The sequence below is a fragment of the Rhinolophus sinicus genome, linkage group LG09 (genome assembly GCF_036562045.2).
Source record: "Rhinolophus sinicus isolate RSC01 linkage group LG09, ASM3656204v1, whole genome shotgun sequence".
Lineage (NCBI taxonomy): Eukaryota > Metazoa > Chordata > Mammalia > Chiroptera > Rhinolophidae > Rhinolophus > Rhinolophus sinicus.
Genome location: NC_133758.1, coordinates 109,806,545 through 109,833,445, shown reverse-complemented (window position 1 = coordinate 109,833,445; position 26,901 = coordinate 109,806,545). Strand labels below are relative to the sequence as shown.

The following is a 26,901-nucleotide window of genomic DNA, read 5'->3' as shown; positions in this document are numbered from 1 at the left end:
GGATGGGAGCTATCATTTTAAATTATTTGGTGCTCTTCCTAACTTGGAAGAATATATACTTATTTCTGGATGAAGAAAAAAAAAGAAAAGACAGTCTGAGTTGAGACCTAAATGAGAGGGAGGAGGACAGAGGACGGTACTGACTGCCACCAGTATTACTCAGATGTCAGTGGGTTTTATGACATGTTATTTAATTCTTACCACGGACTGCTGGATAGAGGCTACAGCACAATAATTACACAGGCAGCTGACTTTTTTTGCTTAGGCTGCCTCGCTTGTGTTGGGTAAGATACGAATGCTTCTAGAATTGCAGGCATAGATAAATGCCAGAGGTCATGATAATTCCATGTTCTCCAGTTCAGCTATTAAACCAATGAATAGATTGACTCAACTCCTGAAACATTTAACTGTGTAATGCTCAGATACGGAATGAGTGGCATATGGGTTTCCTGCAAAGGCAGGAACTTGTTTACCAAAATGACCCTAGAAACTCCAGAACCCCCCCTTCTAAACAAAACCCACAACAGTAAACAACAAAAACCCATGATCAGTAGAGGAGATTAGTTCTGAGAGTGGTTTTTTGACTCTTACGATGTGTTCCAAAGCCAGAAACTTAATCACAAATTTCCTAAGCACAATCCCGTTCATGTTTTTTTACATGTCGGGAATGAGGTTTATTTTTGAATGGCTCTGAGACAGTTACTCAACATTTAAAGATGGAGACACAATATAAAGTGTCTCTCTCTCTCTCTCTCTCTCTCTCTCTCTCTCTCTCTCTCTCTCTCTCTGTCTCTCTCAAAGGTAACATAGTAGATTCATGAAACAATAGTCACCATACCACTTGGAATGCCTATTTATCATTCTTTTTAGTCCATTATTTTCTATTTTGTTTTACATTTTTTAAATATTTCTAGGGCCCTAAGGATGATTTCATGACTATTAGTGGTTGCAATGCACAGTTTGAAAAACATTTCATTACACTGTTTGCTTTACAAGATCACAGACAAAGTTAGATGTCTCACTTTTGTTATTCCAATGTCTATAACAATGCTCAATAAGCATATATTTATTGAAAGGTGAATACCAACTACAGCAGTAAAACAGTGACCCAAGGGCAGACTGAAGGGGTAGGCATGAACAAAAACCACAAGGAAAAGGAGAAATAAAAAGGAAGATAGAAAGTATGGTAGAAAGAAAGACTGGGGGAAGATCAGAGGAAGACCTTGCCTCCACCCAGGAAGGGTAGTGTTCCTGCAGCTGTTTTCTGGATGTGACACTTTGGTGGCATTGGGGTTCAAGGTTGCCCACTTTTCCCTACTGTGATCAGAGTTAAGTTACAGTAATGACTATTGCATGATCATTTTTGATCCTCATTTTCCAGTTACCTATTGTTGCATTTGAAAAGCCCCAAACTTAATAACAAACAAAAAAACCATCATCAGTGGAGATTATTAATTTTGCTCTCTGATCCTCTCTGGGTCAGGTATGTGGATATAGCAAATTAAGGATGATGACTTATCTCTTCTTGATGATGTGTGGTGTCTCATCTGCAGAGACACAAATACCTGGGGACTGGAATCATTTGGAAGCTTCTTCACTCATATGTCTGGCTCCTGGGCTGGGGTAACTCAAAGGCTGGGCTCAGCTGGAACTGTATCCTGGGGGGGCTACATGAGGTAATTCCAAGTGGCTTGGGCTTCCTCATTGCATAGTGGTAGGATTCTGAGAAGCTCCCGGAGAGGGGGCACTTCTTGAGAGCAAGTGTTCCAAGAGAACCAAGCAGAAAGTGCACAGCTCTTTATGACCTAGCCTGAGAAATTCAGTAAAATATTCTGCTGTACTCTAGCTGGAAGCAGTCATAAATCTGCCCAGATCAAGGGGAGAGGACATGGGTCCCTGGTCCCTATGGAAAGAGTGGCAAAGAACTTTGGAGCTTTTTAATTAAACCACCACATGCAACATCTTTTTACCTCTCTCTCTCAGGGAAAAGCTGTCAGATAGGTTTACTGCATTGCAGAAGTTATCCAAAGATTAAACTGTCTTTTACATTCACTAGATTTCAACTTTTTAAGCTAAGAGGAAGAAGAAAAGATAAAGAAAAAAAGAAGAAAATTTGCATCCTTAAAACGTAAAACAGCAATGAGACACTTTTTCACATTTATGAAGGGTACAGGAGGAGGAAAGACCTGTTGCTTCTCTTTCGTAGCAGGAGAAATGACTGGGTAAATTGAGGACGTGTTCACAGGCATTTAGAGGAAATTTGTTAAGCACTCTGATATTTACACCTTCTTCTTTTGAGTCCAACTTTTGGGGAAATTGGGTCATTTCCTTTACTGTGTCTGAAGATTAAAGTTCAAAAATAAAAGTGAGGGCTTTGTTATCACCAACCACACTTGGAAACCAGTGATCACTCTTCGTTTTTCAAAGACAGTCTTTGTGCCTTGACTAAAGAGAAAGCTGAAAAAGACCTGGGTTAATGCCGTCCTATCAAGTTGCTGGAACTGGCATAGACCAAGGTAACCTTGGCTGGCAGGCACGCTGCCATTCACTTCTCACTCTTACGGGGAAAATACAAAACTAACTTTAAAAGTGAATCATTGTCATCTTATTTAAGATTTTCTATTTCATCAAGAGATGAATAGAAAGGAATAGCTTCTTCCTCCATTATTTTTTTTTTTCTCAAGTGGATTCCTTCTCTTTTCCCATTCTTTCTCTCTCCCTAATGTTTATTTTTCCTTCTCCCGTGGCCTCCATGTTTTTCTGCTGTTTTTTTCCTTTTTTTTTTTTTTCTGTCTATGACTTTATTTTTCTTTCACTCCACCTTGCCTCACTATCGTCTCCTTTATTAGGTTATTAGCCATCTTTTAAAAAATGTCTCTTCCTATTGTCTGTCATCTGCTTTTCTTTCTCTTCCTCTCTGTTCAAATGGCCTCTCTTGCAATTGGAGACTTTCAATCACTATAGTTAAGTTTAGATTTTTAGATATAAAAAAAGAAGTGCCGCTTTACTAATTTAATGCAACTTATATAAAATCTTTTTTTGCCCAGTATCCACTGATCCTAAGCAAACAGATATGAAATCTCAAATTTCGTTTAAAAATATTTACACAGAGTAAGCGCATTGGAGACATATTAGAAGAAAAGAGGAAGAGTAAAGTATTTTTAACTATCAGAATCCTACTATTCAGAAAACCACTGACATTTTAGTATATACACATTTTAGCGTATTTTAGTTTGGGTGTTATTTATTTTTGTAAAATGAGATTATAGTGTCTACATTCGTTCATAACTTGCATTTTAATTTAATATATAGTGGGCATCCTAACAAGTTAGTTCATACACTCGTCTACTTCATTGCGTAATGAAGAATGAAGATTAAATAGGATAATGCCAGCCAAACACTCTGCAAGGAACTTAGCCCATGGTCATCTCTCAATGAGTCATACTTCCTATTTATTTGTCAAACTTTCTTAATGGCTGAAAAGTGTTCCACTCAAGTTTTAAATTAGCTCTTTCTGTTTGGGCTTTTAAATTCTCTCTCTCTCTCTGTGTTTTTTAAATAAAGCTAAAGTGTCCATTCTTTAAACTGAGTTTTTGTGTACGTCTTTAACTATTTCCTTACAAAACATCAGTAGAAGTTGAATGATGCGTCAAAGAAACCGGGTCCTCCAGGCTTCTGCACCCACCTTTTATTAAGGACACCCTTGGTACCAGTCACTTTCATGGGTGATTTCATTTAGGCGTATAGGACTCACTGGGGCCCTAGGGGTTTTGAGGTTTTGGGTCACACAGCTTCTGAATGTCAACTTTGGAACTGAAACCAAGACCTCCTACATTATTGTGAAGACAATTCCATTTCTTCGCAGAAATTGCAGGTTCAGGAATTGCAGGTGTATTTGGTTTATGCGACCTTTTAAAATATTATTTTGAACTATTTAAACATGAATACAACTCAACACGAACTACAATGATAGCTTCATTATTATTAAGCCAAGCCGCCAGGCTAAGCTGACTTCAAGCGGACCTTCATGTGAGGCATTTCATTTTCTCCATCCCTATGCATATATTTACACTTCTTATAAACATGTCATTGACTGGGAAGACTGTACTGTTTTATTTTAAATCAGGCATGAATCCACCCACTCAAGCAAACTCCCGTAAGCACGTGTATTGCTGCTGCACCTGTGTATTGGCCAGCCTTATTGTCTTGGGAGCATGTCAGGTGTCCAGTAATAGGTGAAAACCTAATTTTGTTCCTTTCTGTTAAGTGTTGGGTGCTTTTTGTCTGACTTCCAATATTGATTATGAGGAATGAGAGTTGAGATTACATGTTAGTTATACTGATTTGAAAGAAAAAATAGATTGTACCTTGTCCAAGAATCTCATTGCTCAAGACGAGCAATGGAAAGCAGTTAATCATTGACAACTACATACCTTATGTGGTGGCAGAAGTCTAAGATGGCCCCAAGGTCCCCACCCCAGCGTTACATGCCTGGTGTAATCTGCTCCCCTTGAGTGCAGTCGGGACCTGTGGCTATGATGGGGTATCTCCCCTTGATTCTTTCACATTGAATGTCAAAGAGGTTTGCAGATGCAGTTAAGGTCCTTAATCACTTGACTTTGGGGTGATCAAGAGGGAGAGTGTCCTGGTGGGCCTGATCTAATCAGGTGAGCCCTTTCAAAGAAGGGGAAGCATTAAAAGAGATGCTCTTCCGGTGGCTTTGAGAGGGAGCAAATTGCCATGCTGTGGAGCTTACAGGTAAGGACCTGAGAGCAACCTCTTCAGAGGTGAGAGTGGTCCCTGGTCAACAGCTTGCTAAGAAATGGGGGAAAGAGGGGTCTTAGTTATACAACTGCAAGGAAATGAATTTGCCAAAAACTGGAATGAACTTGGAAAAGACCTCTGCACAAGGATGGAGCCAATGAGACCTTGATTTCTGCCCTGTGAGACACTGAGCAGAGGACCCAGCTAAAACATACTAGACTCCTGACCCACAGAAACTGTGACATCATACATTTGTGTTGTTTTAAGCTCCTGAGGTTGAGGTCATTTGTTATGCTGCAGTAGACATCTAGTACACTGTGTGAGTATATCCAGATTTCCCGCATGTTGAGTAAAATAGCAAAGCACAAAAACAAATTAAATGTGGAAGCTTGTTATGTTATTGTAATGAACATCCATACTACCAGATACTGAATTCTTATGTTAATAAAAAAGCCTTATTATTCCTGATTATTTTAATAAAATATACATTTACAAACCTTTGATCAAAAAACATATTAATATCAATACAATACCTCTTTGTCTATTTTAGGTTCTGAGGCCTCACCTGAGGACTTTTGTTTTTCCCTTTGTAGAACAAAAGAATTCCATTATTTAAAAACCTCTGGCTTGACTAATAGGCACTTTTTAAAAAGACTGCATTTTGGTTGTTTTAAGAATGTAACTGTTGGCAGGGAAAAGAACAGCAGGATTGTGCAAGGCTAATTCACAGTCAGCACATTGGTTTTGAATATATGTTTATCGTTAATTGTTCCCTCGTTACAAGGTAATAATACATAGATGTAAGAAATCCAACCACTACTTTTGATTTAGATAGTTGAGTTTTGCACTAGTGATATTGTTTTTTTTAAAGGAGAATTCATTTGAATAGTAATTTCAAACTTTTTAATCTTGAAATGTTTCCAACATGTCAAAAATAGCGCAGAAAATGACGTAACTGACACCTATATACCGAGTCATCTGGAATGGAAGTCAGTAGATGTTAACATTTTGCCTATTGCTTCAATCATCTTTAAAGCAAAAGTACAAGTGCAGCTAAAAAACTACTCTATCATTTTTCCTGTCTTTCCTTCTATTTATTCCTCCCTCCCCAGAGGTAAATATTAGCCTGAAATTGATGTATATTATTTTCATGAATATTTTATAAGTTTTCTACATATGTATGTATTCAAGAATAATATAGAGAATTGTTTAGAGTTTTAAATCTACATCTTTGGTATCATACTGTAGATAATCTTTTGCAATTTAATCTTTTCCATCAAAGTTATATTTTGAAATGGATTATGTATACTGTCCCGTGGTGATGTAGGTGATGTTGGATCTGCCGGCAGTTTCTGGGTGTGGGCCCGGATCATGTCTTGTGAAGCTGAAGAATAAACACATGGACCAGGGACAGGCAAAAAGTTTTAAAAAGAGCATAGTTTATTAGAGGCAGGAGAAGAGGTTGCAGCTCCCGAGTGGGAGGGGTCCCAAATGGGGGGTGTCCCAATAAGGCAAAAGCTCTTACTTTTATACCTTCCCCTGCCTGCTTGGGGAAGGGGGCTGGAGGCTTCTAATGGAATTCATCTATCAGGTTTGTCCTGTTTGCTCATCCTGAAGGGATTAACAAACCAACCCATGCCTATCTATCCGATCTGCTCCTTTGTCTGGCCAGAAGGGATTTGAGATTTTCTATTAACCTTAAGGCGTATTCTCATGTCTCTGTCCTGGAGTGAAGGAGACATTCCAGGACATGGAGTTTCAGGATATGGCTGCTTTTTTGTTTATTCCACCACGGACCTCCCTGTCTACCTAGCAACCATACTAACTGACCTGTCTCAGTGGCATACATGTGATTTATCCATTTTTCTGCTGATGAGCAGTTATTTGCCCAGTTTTGGTATTATAAATGGTACTCTGATGAATATCCTTGTACATGTATTCACGTGACCCCACTGGACAGTTTCTTGAGTGTAGAATGTAGAAGGCCATTGCATCAGAGGGACACCCATCTTCAACTTTACTAGAAATTGCCAAACTGCTCCACACAGTGGTTCCGTCAGCCCAGTCCCACCCACAGGTGGAGACTCATTTATAGCAGAGAATAAGTGTGAACTGTGGGGTACTTTCATTTCCCACACTGGGTCCAGGGCCTGCTTTTCCAGGGCCTGTCTCTGGCCTCTTCTCAAACAGGGCCCATCCTCTTTGGGCTGGAACAGGCGAATTTCTGGGAGTGGTTCCGGACAGTCTTGTGACCTCGGAGCTCAGTTGTGGATGTCTGGGGCCATTTGTAACTTTGCCTCTGTGTTAGGGCAGCCTGATGCTGTGCTTAGGTGAACAATATGGTGACATAGGGTCCATTTCCATTCCGGCATCATTGCGGACGCATGGATTGATGATGGAACAAATATATCTCAATTCTGTCTTTTTTGTATCATTAAAAAAATGCTGAATGATACATGAGCCTCGTAGTAGGCACGAAGTAAATATCCGTTGACTGACGGCTATTGAATAAGGAAGGCAAAGAAAGATGGTCGGTGATTTCCTTGCATTGTGGGAGGAAGGAAGATCTGTGTTTATATCTTTGAAGGTATATGTGGCCAGTTAGCTTTGGTTTGCAGATAAAGTCTGGCTTTTGCTCCAGGCCATATTACAATTAAAATATTTATTCAATTCATTCACAGGAAGTATTTCTAAACACACTTTATGTACCAGGCACTGTTATAGGAATTGCTGATGAACGAAGAGTGAAGATGCCCAATCTTCTCATGCCTATGTTCTCGTGATTGTGGAGACAGACAGAAAATTAAAACAAAACAAACAAAAAATGAACGAGGTACTTATTTTCAGATTGGCGCAAGTGCTATGGAGGAAGTAAATGGGACAATGTGATACAGATATGGGGGTAGAGTGTGAATGCGTCAGAAGTATGTCTTGGCTTGCTTCAGGTAAACCGATAACCAGATCTAAATAAAATGAGGCTCTAGGAGAGTGGACATAGTTTCCAGAATCGGAGGCTTCAGGCTTTTATTCCTATAAGTATGTGAACCCTGAAAAACACACGTATACCCTCAGCTCTAAGGCAGTGATGGTGCTGTCAGGATTTGTGCTCCCCAAGGTTGATGCTGGATTCTGGGTGTTCTCACTGGGGTTGTGCCAGCTCTGGGCAGTCTGCATCTCTCTACAAGGCCCTGGGTGCCCATCTGTGGGCTTTGGGCAAGATTGCCATAAGGCATCAGGGAACGTCTCACTCAAGAGGTGACATTGGAGCCAAGACTTGCCAATGACAAGGAGGCAGATCAAGGTATTGCAGGACAAGGGACAGCCAGCATGAGACAGTATGGTGGCATTCTGAAGCCTGAGCAGCTTTGTGTGCTAGGGAACAAAAAGGGACAGGCAGTGAGCTGGCGGGGGACGTTATCAGATACGGCTGTGGAGTTGGCAGGGGCTGCATCAGGCTGAGTCTTTCAAACCATGGGAGGAGTTGGATTTCCTTCTAAGTCCGGTTTTAACCTGGGGCCCATGAACTTGTATAGGAAGAAAGTTACACCTGTATGAACGTGTCGATTTTGCATTGCTTCAATCATGAATGGAGGCAACAAGCTACGGTACTAGGAGCAGTAGCATCTATGCTGACCAGCAGAAATCATAGACATGTCCTTTTATTACTGTCATTACAGCTATCTCAAACTGTCATGTGTGATCATTACACCTAATTAGAAATTATTGTAGCTATTAGACCTTGTGATACATCTTTCATTTCATGCATCAGTACAGTGGTCAGCAGACTACAGCCTGTGAGCCAAATCCAGGTTGCCACCTGTTTTTGTAAATACTGTTTATTTGAACAGAGCCATGCCTGTTTATTTATGTGTCATAGTTGCAACAGAGACTTTCTGGTCTGTACTGTTTTAAATATTTACTATCTGGCTCTTTCTGGAACAAGTTGGCTGATACCTGCACTGAGAGAATACATATTACTCTGATACTATTTAAAAAATACTTGGGTAACTCTTGTTTTCTTTGCAAGCTTATGTATTTTATTTTTATACATTTAAAAACATTATTCAGAGAAGAGCTCCATAGGGTCCTCCAGACTGTCAAAACCATGACACGAGGGAAAAAAGAAAGGACAAAAGATTCTGCAGTGGGGCATCTCAGGCAAAATGGTCGGACCTGTGTGTCCTCTGAGAGTCTCGTCCCCTGTCTTTGTCTGGCAGATTTTCCATATTTTTGTACCCAGTTCGGAAGCTGCCTCCTCTTTCTGAATGGTATATTGAGACCTTACCATGTGCCAGGCAGAGGCTTTATTAGCACTGCTAGGTTAATCCCCACGACAATACCACATGGTCTAGGTGTAGCTGGCGTCATGTAGCAGTGAGAGGCCCAGAGGTGTTGTCACGTGCATGCTTCATTTACTGAATATTCACTGAGCACCTGCTATGTGCCAGGCGCTGTGCCAAGTGCCCAGGTGGCAAACCTGTCGGTGCTGAAGCCAAGGTTTGAATCAGGCCCATCTGATACCAGCGTCTGGGTGGCTCACACCACAGCAGGTTATGTTCAGGACGCTATGTGACACCACACTGTCTCTTTGGAGCCAGCCGGCCAGCTCATCACTCCTTCTCTGGCATTTCCACCCAGCTTGGCTCCACAGCTCTCCACGATAAAGGTTTACGTCCTGTTCTCTCTCCCTAGTCTGTTGGCTTTGCCTAGAATAGGCCTTGGAGTTGGTGTTTCCCACGTAGCAGCCTCCTCGGTGCTCCCTGCCAATGCCACTGGAATGGCCTTCGAAAGCCTTTTTTTGCAAGCATGAGGTTCTTTACTGTAAGTGCAGCTGTCCTTTCCAGCGCTTTGTGGATTTCTGAGACCACAGGATCTAACTTGCCCAGGTTTAAACATTTGCACATGTCATTTAATTGGTGGGTAGGTGAAAACTAATGGTAGTGAGAGTGGCTGGCAATCAAGTCTCTTATCTCAAATGGATGAAAAAAATGGGACTGCAGGAGAAGGCCTGTCTGATGTGGTTTACCCCAGCTTGTCCAGGTCCCTTCTGTCAAATCAAGGAGGTCACTTTGCCCCCAGAAACATACACAGTCCTCATTAGCTGGATTGAGCAGAGACTTACAATATCAGACATTTCCCCCTGATTTCTTTTCTTTTCTTTTTTAACACGTTGGAAGTGAAGATATTCACATGATTATCTACCTAGGCACCGATGTTTTTTCAATGCACACGCACATTATATTCCATGAATTTGGACTCATTCTGCAATATATTTTTTTTTTTAACTTCTTATTTTTCAATTTTGGTTGACATACAATATTATACTAACTTCTTATTTTTCAATTGTAGTTGACATACAATATTATACTCGTTTCAGGTGTACAACAGTGATTAGATATTTATATAACTTAGGAAGTGATCCCCCCAATAAGTCTAGCACCCATCTGGCTCCCTACATAGTTATTGCCGTATTATTGACTATATTCCCTATGCTGTTCTTTACACCCCTGTGACTACTTTATCGGCAATACTGTTTTGCAGCCCACATTTTTCACTACACAATATGTAATATTTTCTTATATTATTAAATATTATTTTATACCAGTACTTTAGTGTCTATGTTATGTATTATTGGCCCGCTTTACCATAGTTATTAAAAATTTCCTTCATATTAGGCGACATTTGCAAGACTTGATATATCAGTCAGGATCGAGTAACCATACCATTATCGGAACAGGGAAATTTAATTTAAAGATTGGTAACTAGTGGAAGCTGGTTAACTGCGAATGAAGATGGACTCTGATGGAGCTAGAAGAAGTAGTGGCAGCGAAGTATCTGTGGCCTTGAGTCTGAGGATGAGGGGACAATTTAAGAATGAAAGACCAAGAGAGGGCACTGCCCTTCCCCCCTTGGCTCTTGGAAGAGAGCATGGCTGCCCCGGGTTCATCACCTGCTTGGTGAGGGTGCAGGCCTGTCGCTGGGAGGTTGAGCAGGCAGAGCTGGGTAGAAGTGGCCATTGGTAGGGGGTGTAGGGCCGGAGGGTACAGGAAGCCTGAAGCCTTCTAGAGTGAATAACAATTATAATGGTGGATTTGAAAGGGAACCCGCCTTTTTATCACCAGGCTGGATCATTTCAGTGGCCTTGGTGGGGGAAACAGACCTTTCATGTGTAACCGGCTCTCCACCTTCATGGTCTGTGTTTACACACCACAACTAGGCAGTTAGCAGATGTCTTACTTAATACCTGTCTTGTTTTTTCTTCTTTCGATGTTGGGAATTGTGTGAAAGCTAGCTGGGTGCTGTGTAAAATAAAACGATTTTAGAAAAACAACAACTGACAATAGAATCTAGTGAGGGGCAAGAAAAAAAGTGGAAATGAAGTCAAAGCTAAATCCTTCAATGAATGGGTGGAACCATTAAAGCTGTAGAGAGGTGGTGGAGACATCGTTCCTGAGAGTAAGCGAGCCTGGGGAAGCCCAGAATACTGGTCATGGGAAACGTTCGTTTAGAACAGTTGGCCACCCTTTCTTCCTGTCTTTCTTCCTCATTCCTATCTCTTTCTTTTTTTCCTGGCTTTTGGGGTTCGGATATTATTTTAGGGTATTTCTAGCGTCTGTCCTCAAATGTTAGACCACTAGTCCGTCTAGAAGCATTGCTCTGTAACCTAGCAACCAGCATACTATATTGTCCTTAGTTATTTCCTTCAGCCCCCATAGATTTGAAGATGAGCTGGATGGACACATAAAAGATGAAAATGATCAGGTTTACATGCAAAGTCAGTCTTTGTGATGATTGAGCAATAGATCTGAAGTGAGCTTTATATCATAGAAATACTTCTAAAGAATGATGTCACATCTGGAGAGAGACAGATATAGACAAAGACAGGGAGAGAGGGGGGTGGGGGGATGGGGAAGAGATGGAGCCGGGGAGACAGGCTTGGAGCTGCCTTCCCTCTAGGGGCCTAGATTGTAGGGTCATACATACTCCCTCCCGCTCTGACCTCCTGTTTTCCTTGCTCAATAAATAACAGGAAGAGGGGTAGAATTGGGATTTTTGACCAGGACGTAATTCTTAATTTGTGTGGCTAGATAGAGAGTTGGCATCCTGAGAAAAACAAATTTCAGAGGGAGAAATACGACAACAATGACATTTTTCTGCAGGAGCTTATTATCCAATCCACACAGAGGCTGAGTCGCTCAGCTAGTTCTGTGAAGAAACACAAAGGCATCCTGTCGAGATGTCTGTGAATGTCAGGGGCTAGTACAGTGTGGAACTGTTGGGTGTGAGTGAACACAACAGTGGGGCTTTAGTGGGCTTTCACTGAGCCACTTGGCATTCTTTTTGTATATTGTAAGCTGTCAGGACATTTTCCTGCAGAAATGTTCTTTATGCCTCTTTTCTCCTTTTCATATTTTTGAGGAGCTGGCATTAGTCTTGTTTGCCTCAGACTTTATTACCTTGAAATTCAGACAACTTATTCTAAATGTGCTGGGCAGGCTTAGGAATTAGGCTGGGATGAGTCTAAACTTTATTGGACATCAGAATTACTTGGGCTCATAGTGAAAATGCAGCGTCCCAGGCCCCTGAGACAGTGGCTATGGAGTGGGAGCCCTAGAAATCTGCATTTTAATACCCAGCCATGGTGATTCTAAAGATGATATGACGATCATATAAGAAATGGAGGATTAAAGACAGATTTCCCAGAGAGAGGCGTGGGGCAGTTTGTTGGCACTGTGAGTTAATGGATGCATTCTTTGTTTTTGCAGAATTCCCGTCTCTGTTTAGGGGAAGAGACCTCCCATGTTTTTCTTTCCTTCCCCATATGCTTTTATTTGTTATTTAGTGGCGTTCTTTGTCTAGCTGGGAAAGGTGGCCCTGACTTAGTGCTTCTGGATTGGCCCTGTCCAAAGCTGTTCCCCAAAGGTTACCAACACAACCTGTGGATAAGACAGAGCCAGCCAGCATATTCTTCCAGTGGTAAGGGAGAACTCTGTCATGCAAAGCTTCAGCTGTGTCTCATGGGGTGGAAGTGTATTGATCAGGGTTCAACTAGAGATGCAGAACCAGTAGGAGATATATGCTAAGAGATTTATTGCAAGAAATTGGCTCACATGATTGTGGGGGCTGGATAGGGAAATTTGAAGTGTATAGGGCAGGCCTTCAGGAAGAGTAGGGTAAGGGCTGTGTCTGCATTCTAATGGTAGAATTTCTTCCTCCTCAGGAACCACTCAGCTCTGCTTTTAAGTCCTTTCAATTTGTAGAATCAGGCCCACCTAGATTACCTAGGATAATCTTAAAGTTAACTGTTTGTAGGCTTAAATCACATGTGCAAAATACCTTCACGGTAACACTTAGATTCATGTTTGATTGAATAACTGGGGACTGTAGCCTACCAACATATCAAAAGGCCACTGTGGGGACAGAGCCCCAGAGAACAGTTTCCAGGCTCTCGGCTTCATGTGCAAAAGTGCTGGCTCGGGTAGTAGATGGCTGTCAGCTATAGCCGGTTAGCCAATTGGCCACTGATATAACTGCTGCAGCTGCGTTGGTTGGTGAGTAGAGTCGAGTGGAGTCGGTTGGTTGGCAGGCAGAAAAGCGGACAGCAGGTCGCCCATGGTGTGAATCCAGCCTTCAGTGAGACTATAGTGGTATGACTCCCCTACCTATGGCTACGTGGGTGTTCCTTTTTGACCTCACCATATCCTGTGTTCTTGTGTGGGGAGTGGGAGCAGAGACCTTGCAGATCGCCCCGCACGACAGCCACCATAGAAGGTAAGATCACAATTTATTGAGATCTGGAAGTTTGATTTAGGCTGGTCTTTCAAAGCATGTATGGGTCATGGTTGAACCGTCTAGGATTGGTGTCGACCGCAGAGAATTTCAAATTGAGGGATTCAGAGAATCTTAGGGTGAAAACAGTTGATGTTTTTCATTGAAGAGTTTATGAGTCTTGCAGGAAGTTCCTACAATGAGCAGGCATACCGTTTGCCTACATAGAAGATGCCAGGAGAAGAAAGTCATGCTAATGAAGTCAGGAGGACCACAAAGGCCTATGATCCTAGACAGCTGGGTTTGGATTGTCAGTGTCTAGCTGACTGGGGGGCTGAAGGTAGAGTAGGTAGTTTCTTTTCAGGTCGGATGTATGGCACTCCTTTCTAATGGAGGACACACCTCTCTTGTTTCTAAAACACGAGCCTTGCAATTCTCTTTATTACCTGTGGACCAGCAGGATTAAGCACAGAGAATGGCTACATATTGCCAAGCTGGCCCCTTCAGAGAGAGGACACATTTACTAACAGCAAATCGGAGCTGGAATTTCACTCCCCTTACCCCCGCTCCTCCCTCTTTAAATGACTAACTGTCACTCTACCTGTTCAGTGTGAGGTCTTTCCTTTCTTTGCATGTCCCGGACTCTAAGACCACACAGGACTTTTCTCTGTTCCATGGGGATGTTTAGTCCCCTGAGATGTGCTGTTTCCTCTTCTCTCCTGGAAAATGCTTGCTTGTGGATTAGAGGGCCTTCTTGAATATCACCCTTCCTCTCTTCCTGCTGCCACATGTACGTGCTTGTGCTGCAATGCTAGTCACACACTGTCTGGGCCCACAGGTCTTTCATGGTACAGCTGTCATTAGTACGTGTCAGTCCCTCTCGCTTTATTAAATTCCTAGAGGAGAGAAGATAAGTCTATTTAACTTTGTATCTACGCCAGTATCTCATCTATGCCAGGCATAGGGCTTAGCCATTTGGTCACCATGTATTTACTGAGTCCCCAGCACGCTATGCCAGGTCATTGATAGCCCCTGTTCTAGATCGGAGTGATACGTAGTGAAGAACGATCTTTTCTCAGGGAAGTGATGGAGGGCAGAGGGAGATAGCCAGTGAACAAGGTAAGTGAAATCACCCACACTCACACACGCACATGTGCACGCATACCCTCACACACAAACACACTGCTTACCGAATGCTTGGAGGGCTGCCTTAAGGGATTCCCCTGTGAAACAGACAGAGGCTCAAGTGTGATACCAGAGTGAGTGTCAGTTACCAGCCTTTGAAGCATAGGATGCTATGCGGCACAAGTCCCCGTAGATGTGTTGGTCTGCTGACAGAGAGGCACACACTGGCTAATTATATTCTGCTGAATGTAAGCGACTGACTCTTTTAGACTTAGGATAACATAGATCACAGTATTATTTTTACTGATCAGATTACAGATGGAGACTAGCTGAAAACAAGAGTACGTAGCCATGTAGTTTTTGGATGTTATTTTTGCTCTTAGTAATAATGAAACAGCTCAGTTTTTTGAGGGAGTGTTTGCAGTGTGCCAGATACTGTTCTAAGCACTTTAAATGGAGTGCGTCATTTAATTCTCCGAACCACCTTCGGAAACAGACAGTATCTCCATTTTGCACACAAAGAAGCTGGCCCGAAGCACAGCTGTGTCACTTGTACCAGATTCCCCAGGTAGGAAGTGAAACGTGGGTCACAAAAAGAACAAAGTGAAGACCGTGCTCGTAAGCAATGCTCTACTCCCCCTGACCATTTAGGAAATCCGAGCAAGTGCAAGCCTTTTCCTTCCTTAACCGAGTTACCATTCCCAGTTAGGCATCCCCTCGTGAGCAAAAGGTGAATTTCTTGTTAGGCTGCAGGCTCTGAAGCGGAGGTCTGCCAGTGGTTTTCTCTTTAAGTTTGATCTACCTTCCTGTCAGGACCTTACAGTTTGTAATGCATATATTAATAGTTCTTTTACTTATCCTTTTTAATTCCAAAATACAAAACACTGATTAACAAAATATTTTTAGAAGACAGGAAGAGAGGGCACATGAGCTACCGACTGAGAAGGCCCAGGCAGGATGGGTGCTGCTCTCTGTGTAACAGCCCCATTGCTTTCATTTTCCAGCCATTTCTACGCCAGACACAGCACATATGTCACCTCTGGTTCTTACTACATTCTCTAAGCAATGACGTCTTCTCATTTCAGGGAATAGAAAACTTAGATCAGAGTGATTAAGTAGCTTACACCGCGGCTGGGAGGCAGAGCGGGAATTTGAACCCAGCCCTGCCTGTCGGTGGTTTGAATACTGCTTTTGTTTTAAGCCATCAATCCTTGAGACCCTTTCTTCAAAGAACTCGTATTTGGATCTCAGAAAGTCAGGTGCCAACATTGCAGGAGTCATCATGGGGGTCTGGAGGCCACCTGCTTCATTTTACCCCAAGCTTCCACTCCGTGCCCATGCCCTGTGGGCATAGCAGGGAACCCCTGGAAATCTGCAGAGCATGTGCTAACACCACTCTGACATCTTTGCTCTCATGTGTGTTGACCAATTGGTGAACTCACTCCTCAAAGGATAAATGCAAGATCTAGGTCTTCTTTCCTTTTCAGACAAGACAGAGCACAGACTCTGGTGTCTTAGCTTCCCTTCCCCTCCGTGATGGGTTTCAGTTCTCCCTTTTTCCTCCTCGATGCTGAGCAAATATTTCATCCTCTCGGCAGCTTCGTGTCTTATCTTTCAAATGGGCAAGTCCAGTTCTCACAAATATTAGTCAAATTAAAAAAAAAAAAAAAGGACATCTCATTCTTGAAAAGGTGCAAATGTAAACTTTATAAACATAGCTAGAACCATAAGGAGCCTGTTTACCAACAAGTTCAGTAATTATTTTGGATCTGGAACTTGGTTTTCTTTTTTTCATAGTGATAAGAATAGTGCAATACTAGGAAAGTTCTGGAAAAAGCAGTCTATTTTACTTTAAAATGAGAATCTGGTGTTTCTGTCTTTTATTGTTTTGTAAGTGTTTTGGGGAAAAAGTGGGCAGAGTTATTATGATGGTTTAATAAGCATTACAACAAAAACACAAAAACCCTCAGCATAGTGTCTTTCAACACGTCAGTTTATTGCTATTATTAGGAGTGCCTCATCCCCGCTGCAGATTTCCACGAGGAGAGATTATTGCCAACCCCCCTGTCCTCTTCCTACCCTCAGGGCCTTGTTCCCTACATGATTAGTTATTTGGGAAGAATAAACTTCGTTTTCTCCTCTTGGGAAGGATTGTGCCGTAGGTCTTACCTCCCCGGGTTCTCTAACCTGAGGTTCCAGTGAGCTGTCTGCTGGTTCACATTCTGAGCCTTGTTCACCACAATTACTAATAAATATTTTCCATTTTCTTCTTCTGACTCTCTTATTGCTCAATTCATGTAGAAACTGAGCAGGAAAGATATATGCTATGTATTCAACGTCCTTAATATTCTATAATTAGTATTTGCTGTCTTCCTCTCCCATTCTGATAGAGTCAGAATTTTAGAGTTGAAAGGAGAATTTTTAAATGGCTGAAGTTTATTTCACCGTCTCATATGTGAGCCTGCCGCCAGCTGGTCATTCAGTCTTTGCCTGCACACTTCTGGTAATGAGCCATTGACTGCACACTTCCAGTAATGAGGAGTTTACTCTCTCAGGAGGTGGTCCAGGGTGTCTGGCTGGGGATGCTCTCGCCTGGGCTGAAATTGCCCAAGGACGGTTAGATTCCGCATGTTGGGGTTTCAGGCCTACCTGCATTTATTGTAAAATGTTTAGATTAGGTTTTCTTTGGGAGAGAGTATTGGCTTGTAGGCTGCTGTCTTTCAGGTAGTTCTTTTAGAAAATTCATTTTCCAACAATTAGTTAGACTTGGGTCAGGGAGAGAACCAGTATTCTGTGTGTCTTTGGCATGTCATCCTGAGAAATTTCTACCCCCTTTGTGTGTCTGCTGCATCCTGAGCAAATTCCACCTGTGGTTTGTCTTCAGTGGTGCGGGAGGATGACCCTCAAAGCCCTTGGTTTACCTCCTGGCTCCCTGCACCCAGGGGGGTATGCAGAGCCCTGACTCCCATAAGGTCACCTCCTGGAAGCTGAGGATGGGGCGTACTCTGGTGGCAGAAAATAAAACTGCCCATGAAATTCTACTTCCTGTGCCCAAGATGCTAAGTGACAGCTTCAAAACACTCCCCCCAAATACACTTGCCACCTGGAGACAGACTGATTTGGGATCTGCTCATTTCTGCGGTTTGTTCTTTACTTTAAGGCAACACATAGTTGGAGCTAGCAAATGTGAAGAAACCAAGCACCTTAATAACCTTTTTAAAAAATAACAGCTTTATTGAGATATAATTCACACTCCCCAAAATTCACCTTTTTAAATGTTCAATTCAGTAGTTTTCAGTATAGTCATAGGTTTGTGAAACCATCACCACGGTCAATTTTAGAATATTTTCATCACCCAGAAAAGAAATGCTGCACCAATTAGCATTCATTCTCCATTCCTCCTCCCCCCTACCTTTGGAAACCCCTATGGATTTGCCTATTCTGTACATTTCATATAATGGACTCATAAAATATGTGGCCTTTGTGTCTGGAGTCTTTCACTTAGTGTAATGTTTTCGAGGTTTATCCATGTCGTAGCGTATATCTTCCTTTCTTTTTATGGCCTTGTAATATTCCATTGATGAGTATGCTACGTTTTGTTTATCCGTTCCTCAGTTGATGACATTCAGGCTGTTTCCATGTTTGGCTATTATGACTAGTGTTTCTATGAATATTTATGGACAAATGTTTGTGTGGACATATGTTTTCAGTTCTCTTGGGTATATATGCAGGATTGGAATACCTAGGTCCTAATCCCTTAATAACCTTTCAAAATTGCTTTTTTGTTTGCTATTCTTGGGCCCCTATTCCTGGTCTTTGGGTTTATTTTCACTTCCTCTCTGCCGAATGCTGTCTACTCTTATGATTTGACATTAAGTTAACACATCTGGGACCCAGTTTAAAGTTCTTTGTAGAAATAATTAAAAATCACTCAAGTGAGAATAAACTGAATCATAAGAATGCTTATTATTTGCCTTTGTTGTCTTCTTTATCATGCTGCTACTTGAAAATTTACAAAGGTTTTTCTTTTTTTTTCCCTTTTCCAGAATCGCAATGAAATAAAAAATGGCACTATCCTTCGATTAACCACATCTCCGGTAAGTTGATCTTAGTCGATTGCTTCCCAGTAAATGCGTTGATATCCAGTCCTATATGTGATTATGAATATTGTTTTGAAGATTATTGAGTGCCAAACGGAAGGTCTCTGGGGTGTCTTCCACGAGGATTCTGGGTGGTCATGAATGCCCCTTCTTAGAGTTCCCATCACAGAGGAAGAAGCCTTTGCTCCAGCTTAAGTACAAGTAAATTGATTTTAAGGTTTGACTTCGGTGGTCATCTCAACAATTCTCATGTTGCAGATGGGATAACTGATATATACCGATTGGTTTTCCCCACCCGCCCACACACGCACCTAAAGCCAGCTGAGCAAATTCAGACAACAAAGCAAATCCAAAGATAGCCCGTTGCTTCCCTTTAAAGTCAGGGAGTGTGTGTGTGTGTGTGTGTGTGTGTGTGTGTCTAATTTGGGTCAGTTATTATAACAGTTCATAGAAATATAGTTGAAGAAACGTTTGCCACTTAGGCTGTTTCACTGACAGCTAATTCTAGATAAAAACACTTTAAAGTCTTCCAAATAAAAGCTGCTCAACAAAATGCTGTCGAATATTTAAACTGCTGTTCCGTGTTGCTTATCTTTATCTTTCTTCCTTGTTTGTAGGTACTTTAGGTAGTACATTAGCATATTTAAACTATATTAATTCACAGTGCATTTTATTGCTTTCCTAAAAAATAATCTGCACAAAATACACCAAGTGTTACTATTTTCTCTCTGCATATGTGATGAAAACTATGCCTAACTCTCATTTTCAGTTTCTACTGAAGCCATGTGGTAGGCTAAAAATACATTTAAAAATTGGGAAAAGCATCTGGCTAAGATTAAACTGTGGGTTCTGTAATGGCCGCAAATTCTTCTTGTTGAAAATTATATTAGAGAGGCTTAAAAACTCCTAAACATTTTACCCAATAACATCTTGAACCTAAACACAGTGATGAGCTCAGTAGAGTGCATTGCTGGAGTTGGCTGAACTGTCTCTCGATGTCTTCTTTTCCACTTAATGGTAATTATAATTCATCCTCATTTTTCAATGGCTGCATGATGAGCTGAGACATTTTTGTCTGACTTAGCATTGCTCTTCTTACTTTAGTCAGCAAGAATGAATGTTAATTTGACCTTTAGAGACCATGGTTTCACTTGGTTTTTGCAGGTCCTATTTATCCTGCTAAAATTACTCATCTGCTTGCTGGGCAGAAAGAATATACCTCGCCCTTTGCTTCATCTTAGAATTAGAAAGGCTCAGTTTAGTTTTGTTTTTAAATTTAGGTCTTCTCTAAGCCAAAGAAGACGTCGGTTCTCTTTCCTATTGCCATGGGTTCATGAACAAAATGTCCACAATATTAAGCCACTCCTTGAGAGACGGCTCAGTGTCTGGCAGAGTGAAATTTTTTCCTGAAAATGAATATTCTAACACTGTGGCATGACTTGGCACCATTGGGGACAATGACGTTTGTCCTGTCTGGGTAGTGACCTTCACATTCCCAGCACAGTGAATGGACAGATGTGAAACACAGTGGACAGGCAGTATTATAAGACAGAGGCCACCTACAAAAGACTGGTTCACATTTTGTAAAGAATGGCAGTCTCCAAACCTGAATCATTGGTGGAGCTTTAAAAACACTGACATCTGGGCCTTTAATTAGAGGCTGGATTATGATATCTAGGAATGGGGCCCAGGAATCTGCTTCTTAAGAAAGCACTTTATGATTTGGCTGTAGCCACTGTGTCTAGAATTGGGAATTATTCTATAAGCAAGATTTTTGGATTTGTAAACTTCACTTGTTGCCGGTAGATTATGTCTTATTATTTTGTGTTTAACTGAAGAAAATATGGGTCAGCATATGCTCTTTCACTTTTTACATACACACTAAACTATGTTTAAAAATAACTGTCACCATCAGATTTGCTAGGAATTATTAGAATACCATAAAGAAACCAGCAAACAGTGATATACTAGTTTTTACAGTCCCTGCATCCTCCTCAGCTGAATTCCCTCTGTAGCCAGACAGGAACACACACCCACATAGGTGCACACACACATGCACACACATGCACACACTCTGTTTTAGATAATGTGCAGCTGCGCTGAGTTTTATCTTCACTCTATCAAAGGTGGTGTTTTTGTGGGTGAATTTGTTTTCCATCTTCCTCTATCAACAAACCTTCCTGGATTGCTCCTAGCAAAATAGGGTATTAATAAGGGATCTGAAAAAACAACGTGCATCATTATTCTTATAAAAGCCCTTACACTTGGTTAAATGGGGCTCTTCTGTAGTGCGTGTCTTTAGATGATATCTCTAGTGACCATATTAAACACGCCTGACTTTGAGGTGTCATGTCTTTGTCCATCTCTCCAGTATCATGAAAATATAGCCAGAAACATGACCAGGAAAGTGTGCAAATGTGTGTGAGTGTTTGAGCAACTCAGGGTTTGGGGAGTTTCTGATTGTGCCCCTGAGCATCGTTTCCTTCTACCTGCCATGGGGATAATAGCTGTGGAAATCGAGTATGAGGTCACATGTTGCCTGAAGCATAGTTTAAATACACTTTGGCTACTGTTCCTATTAGAAGATGCTTGGGTTGCCAGATCATTGTGTTTACTTTCCTGAATTTTGTTTGAAAAAGCACTTACAATGAATCTGTTTGTAGTCTTGAAGTGCGGAAATCCTCTCTTAAGTAGGACACAAAACCCCCGAGCCACAAAGAAAAAGATTGATGAGAAACTTGGCGACCAAAAAATAAAAACAGCCCACAAAAGCTTTATGCTTGGAAGGAATTCCAGAAACAAAGTCAAAAACAGAAAATTCGGAAAAACAATTGGCAATATACATGATAAATAGAGGATTAATTCCTTAGTTTACCAGATCCCTTATGAATAAATAAACAGACTTCCCCAAAATATATGGCCAAATGTATAAGCAAAAATGATCAATATATCTATATATCTATATCTATATCTATATCTATATCTATATCTATATCTATATCTATATCTATATCTATATATATATCTGTTGATCTATATATCTATTTTATCCTGGCAACAGAGCTAGGATATATATAAATCTATCTATAGCTAAAGATCTATACATATACAGATTGATACAGATATATATAATATACACACACACACACACACATAGATATAGATACAGATATATATGAAAGAAGAAACTCAGTCTCTTAAAACAGATGAAAATCTCGACTCCTAGGTAATCAAGTTGTGAGGTAAGATGCTGTGGTGTTGAGAGTATGAATTGGTACAGACTCGTTGGAGGGCAATGTAGCTGTGTCCACCCAAGTTAAAAATACATGTGTCTTTGTTCTGACAGTTTAGCTGCTGGGAATTTATCCAATATATAGACTCACAAAAGGACTGCAGGAGAGACACACACATGCGCGCGTGCGCCATACACAGGGCTGTATGCATCATTGCTTTTAGTAATCAAAACCTGGGTATCTGCTAACTGTCTGTCATTTGGGACCAGTTAAGTGCATTAGGTAACATCGATGTGATAGCAGAACACTGTGCAGCCATTAACAAGAATGTGGGTTGTGCTTGCTCGGAGATACCACTAAAGGATATTATTGAGTGTGAAAGCAGGCTGCAGAACATTCTGTGTATAGGGACTCCAGTTAGGTCCATGGAAAGGAGGTGTCTATATGCTGAATAAAGGGGAAAAGTCGTTCTCCAGGGATAACGTGCGACGGTTAACGTTGGGTTAACTTTGTTTTTTATTTTACAACTTCTGGTAGTCCTTACATATTTTTACATCATGTGCTGGGATTATTTTTAATTAAATAAACAGACACACAAATATAAGGTCACTACAGTATGCTAGAGCTTAATCATAACGTTCTGTGCTAAAATCATTTTAGTGTTCCAAACTCTTAGATTTTCTCAAATATTTTATTTTATTTTTCAATGACAGTTGATCTACAACATGATATTGATTTCATACAGGTCTAATCACTCTGTTGTACACAAACTACGACCTGAATTCTTCTTGCCCATTGTTTTGGCCCGTGTGGACATAGTGCATAGAACTAGTCACCCTGTACTTGCTGTTGCTTGGTCAGCTCCCAGCGTGGTGCTCCCTTTCTGCTGTCTCTTGTTTAGAGACCTGATGTTAGAAGCATCTAGGTCAGAGGGCCCGTCACACTGATTTTGGGTGCTAGTCACTCTGGCAAAGAGAAAGATGGTGTTATTTCAACCACTCTGGATTCAGGTTATCAGAGAGTCTTAACAATAAGACTGTTCTCAATTTTTGAACCCAGTTTTTCTCTACTGACTTGAGAAACTAAAAAGGGTTATAAAATGTCTGAAGTTCTATTTCTTGCCATCCCTCTGTGAGCCTAACTTAGAGAGAAGAAACCAGCAGAGGCTTTTAGGCAGAAGAGTGAAAAGGTCGCTCTGGCTGCTGCCCAAGAACAGATTGCAGGGGTGACCAGGGGGCAGGGTAGGAGTTTATTACAGCAGTCCTGGCAGGAGATGAAGATGGCATGGGCTGCCTGTGGAGTCCGGCGTGGAGGGAACGAAGGCATGTTTTGGAGGGCAAGGCCCTGGCCATCCTGCTGGGTTGGATATGGTGTTCCTTGAGGGAGGGTGTGACCATGTCCCTGGGCAAGGGAGAATGAAGAGTTCCAGAGGCCTGCTCTGTGTCCCCAAGGACATGGCAACCAGGCAGTTAGGTATGTGTGTTGGGCGGCCATCACCAGGTACATGGCATGGAGAGCCACGGACTGGATGAAGTCCCACAGAGAAGGTAGAGCCTTGGATGCACTCTCAGGTTTACAAGGAGGAGCCGGCCAAGAAGCCAAGAGAAGGTGTTTCAAAGAGGTGGGGGAAATTAGGTGTGTTGAAGGCTGCTGAGACAATGAGGAAGAGGAGATGGGGAAATGACCCCTGGACTTGCCACCTAGAGGTATTGACAGCGTCATGGGGACACTCTCAGTCTAAGGGTAAGGATGGCGGCATCGTTGGAGTGGGAGAAGAGAGAATGTGAGGTGAAGTGAGACAGCAACTTTAGACCCACTCTTTAGTCCAGAACTTTTGCTGAGAACGGGAGCAATGAAATGAGGGCATGGCGGGCAGGAACTATTGGAGATGTCTGCAGCTGGAAATGATCCCCTGCAGAGCGAGTACCCAATGGTATAGGAGAAAGGGGGGTAATTTAGAAGGAGAGTACTTGAGAAGGCCAGAGCGGAAGGGACACAGAGCTGCAGCAGGAAGGATTGGCCTTTGATGGGAAAGAGGCAGCCAGGTGTGTAGTTCCAGGAAGAAGCAGCGCGTGGGGATAAGTGGAGGTGAACTCGTGGAAGCAGGAGGATGAAGGGAATCCTGGTTGATTACTGATTGCTTTAATAAAATGTGAGGCGGGATCCCTAGTGTGGGGGGAGCAGGGGCAGAGGGAAATGAAAGGACAGGGGAGTTTAAAGAGAGAAAAAAAGTGTGAAGGAGTCTTTTTGGAAGGACGTAGCAAACAGTCTAAGGAAATGTAGTTGGACTGCTGGGCAATATCGAGTGACGTTTGAAAATAGCTGTGAAACTTGTGAACCTAAGAACTTTTCAGGCGACGTCTGAGTTGGTCTTATGGACCCGGAACCATGCTGGAAGTTTCTTGGGGTAATTCTAATTAGGACCTTTAAGAACACAGTTGGGAAATACTTGGCTCGGTTGACCAGTACCCCTTTCTCTGCCCACCGCTGATCCCATGGGAGTCTGTTTCCCTCTGAGCCAGGGCCCAGACCTTCTCAGTCTAGGGTGTTAGGCAGCCATGTCCAGCTGAGTGTCTCAGGACGAAACTTGTTTTCTATCCTTAGAACAACACCGGAACACAAAACTTAGCACTCCCATTCTGACATAATCATCCACACTACTAGACTCTTTTTATTTGAGCTATTTGAAAAATCAGAACTAAGGCTATTTTATTTTCTAACAGGATTGATTCCCCCCTCCCCCCGGCCCCAAATATGAAAACATTGCAGAATCCTGGAACATTTGGAAAGTGAAGCTTGCTACAAAGAAAATTATGCAGAATATTACAATTGATAAATAACCATGGGTCTTATCTTCATTTGTTTCCTTTGGTTGTTCTCATGAAAACATATGTACCTATGTGTTTATATATGTTTATTTATTTATTCATTCATTTAGTGCATTTTTTTTTGAACTCCTGGTAAATGCCAGGCACTGTTCTAGGTACTGGTAATAAAGTGGGGAGCAAGTGTGACAAATTTGTTCTTCTCCTGAGTTGGCATTCTAGTAGATTCTCTCTCTCTCTCTCTCTCTCTCTCTCTCTCTCTCTCTCTCTCTCTCTCTCTCTCTCATACTCCCCTGCCCACAAACAATAAATATATTTGCATCCTGGACTTTCTGCTAATAGTCCGTGCCGAGGATGTGCTCATGCCATCTTACGGTCTCTGGAGGTTTCGTTTTTCATCCCACATGCTATTTCAGCCTGTAACCACGTCACGAGTTATTGAACCATTGTCCTGCAGTTGAACATGGTGGTTGCTGCTCGTGTTTGAGTAGAAATGCTATTCTCAGTGCTCCAAAGGTGCCGCATGCCTGTCTCCAGTCCTTAAATGCATCGTTTCAGTGAGGGAAGCACATCACCAGCCAGGATCCCTTCAGCTCCGCTGCTCGTGAACACCTCCTACCGCCTGGCCTGACCGGCTCCTCCATCCTCACCTACTTCCTCTTTCCCCCTTGCCCACCAACCCAGCACACTGGTCCCTTTCTGTCCCTCCGGATGGGCCGGGCTTGTTGTCCTATTCTTCCTTTGCACTAAATCTACGTGCTTCCCTCTCCCCAGTGTGGCTAGCTTCTTGTCAATCAGATCTCTGCAGAGATGTCACCTCTTTAGGCTGCTTGTCCCTGAAAACTGCACCATCTTAAAAAGCCACCAGTTACTCTCTATCACATTCCCCCACTGAGTGCTATACAGCTCATCAGTATTTAATTTCTTATTGTTGGTTTGTTGTATTGTTCACCCCACCTCTGGGACGTCAGCCCCAGGAGAACCCTGGCTGTCTGTCTGTGGCTATTTCCCAATGTGCCCGGACAGCGTCTGGCTCAGCATACACTTTCCTGAGTATTTGTTGAATCAGTGAGTGAGGCTTCTTTGATTTTGAAGGAACGTAGCTTGGAAATGGATAACTGTAAAGAGTTGTCCGAATATAGGCCATGTACAATTATATGCAGAGCAATCTTTGGCAATTGCCGATGCCCAAAAAAGTGGATTTTCCTTACAAAACCCCAATATTTTAATAATAAAACTTTTATTCGCACATATTTTTATAATAGGAGTTTCATATCCACATCATTTAGAAATTAATGAAGGTAAAACGAAAACGTATCAGGTTCCATCTAGGAAAACATTGCCTTAAAAATGTCCCAGAGTTTGATGTAATGTTTTCGTTGGGGCTCATTTCAGGGAATAACGTCTATGGAGCACCGTTTCCTGGCAGACTCGGTGATGAGGGTCCCCGCCCACCTGAGAAGCAGTTTGGGACTCTGTGGGTTGGAGGGAACTTCAAACGTGACCTCATCACAGGTTGTCAGGGTACCGATGGGGAAAATGAGACCAAGAGATGAGAGAAGGTCACTGAGGCGCCCTTGCTAATCAGTAACATAGATGGAGGTAGCCCCGCGTTCTCACTCCTAGTCCCGGGAGCTCTTCACCACTGCCCACCACTTGCCATGATGCTCCCATCCTCATGAACGAGGCACCCCCTCCCGTGCTTTACTTATCTCTCGAAACCAAAAGGAAAATTCACCCAATAGCACATGCCATGCAATTCTACATTTTGATGAAGAGTTGACTCCTTAGTTGGCACCCTGAGTTGCCGCCCAGGGAAGGAGGAAGTTCCGTCTTGAAGGATAAGAACCCCACCGTGACTTATTTCACTTAACATAATCCCTCTCGGTCCATCTGTGTTGTCTCAAATGGTACGATTTCATTCTTTGTCATGGCTGAGTAACATTCCATTTTATTTACTATGTACCACCTCTTTTTTATGCAATCATCTATTGATGGATACTTGGGTTGCTTCCATATCTTGGCTATTGCAAATATTGCATATAGCTTTTTGAATTTGTGTTTTGGATTTCTTTGGCTAAATAC

The 26,901-nt window shown here is 42.0% G+C and overlaps 1 protein-coding gene across 6 annotated transcripts in view; it reads left to right on the top strand.

Moving 5' to 3' along the window:
- Positions 1–26,901, top strand: part of ELMO1 (engulfment and cell motility 1) — a 476,666-nt gene that overhangs the window by 124,649 nt on the left and 325,116 nt on the right. For all 6 annotated transcript variants that reach the window (XM_074341005.1, XM_019726329.2, XM_019726327.2 and 3 more), the window contains exon 5: positions 18,705–18,755. In XM_074341005.1, coding sequence (XP_074197106.1) covers positions 18,705–18,755 — 51 coding nt within the window. The remainder of the gene's footprint in view (positions 1–18,704; positions 18,756–26,901) is intronic.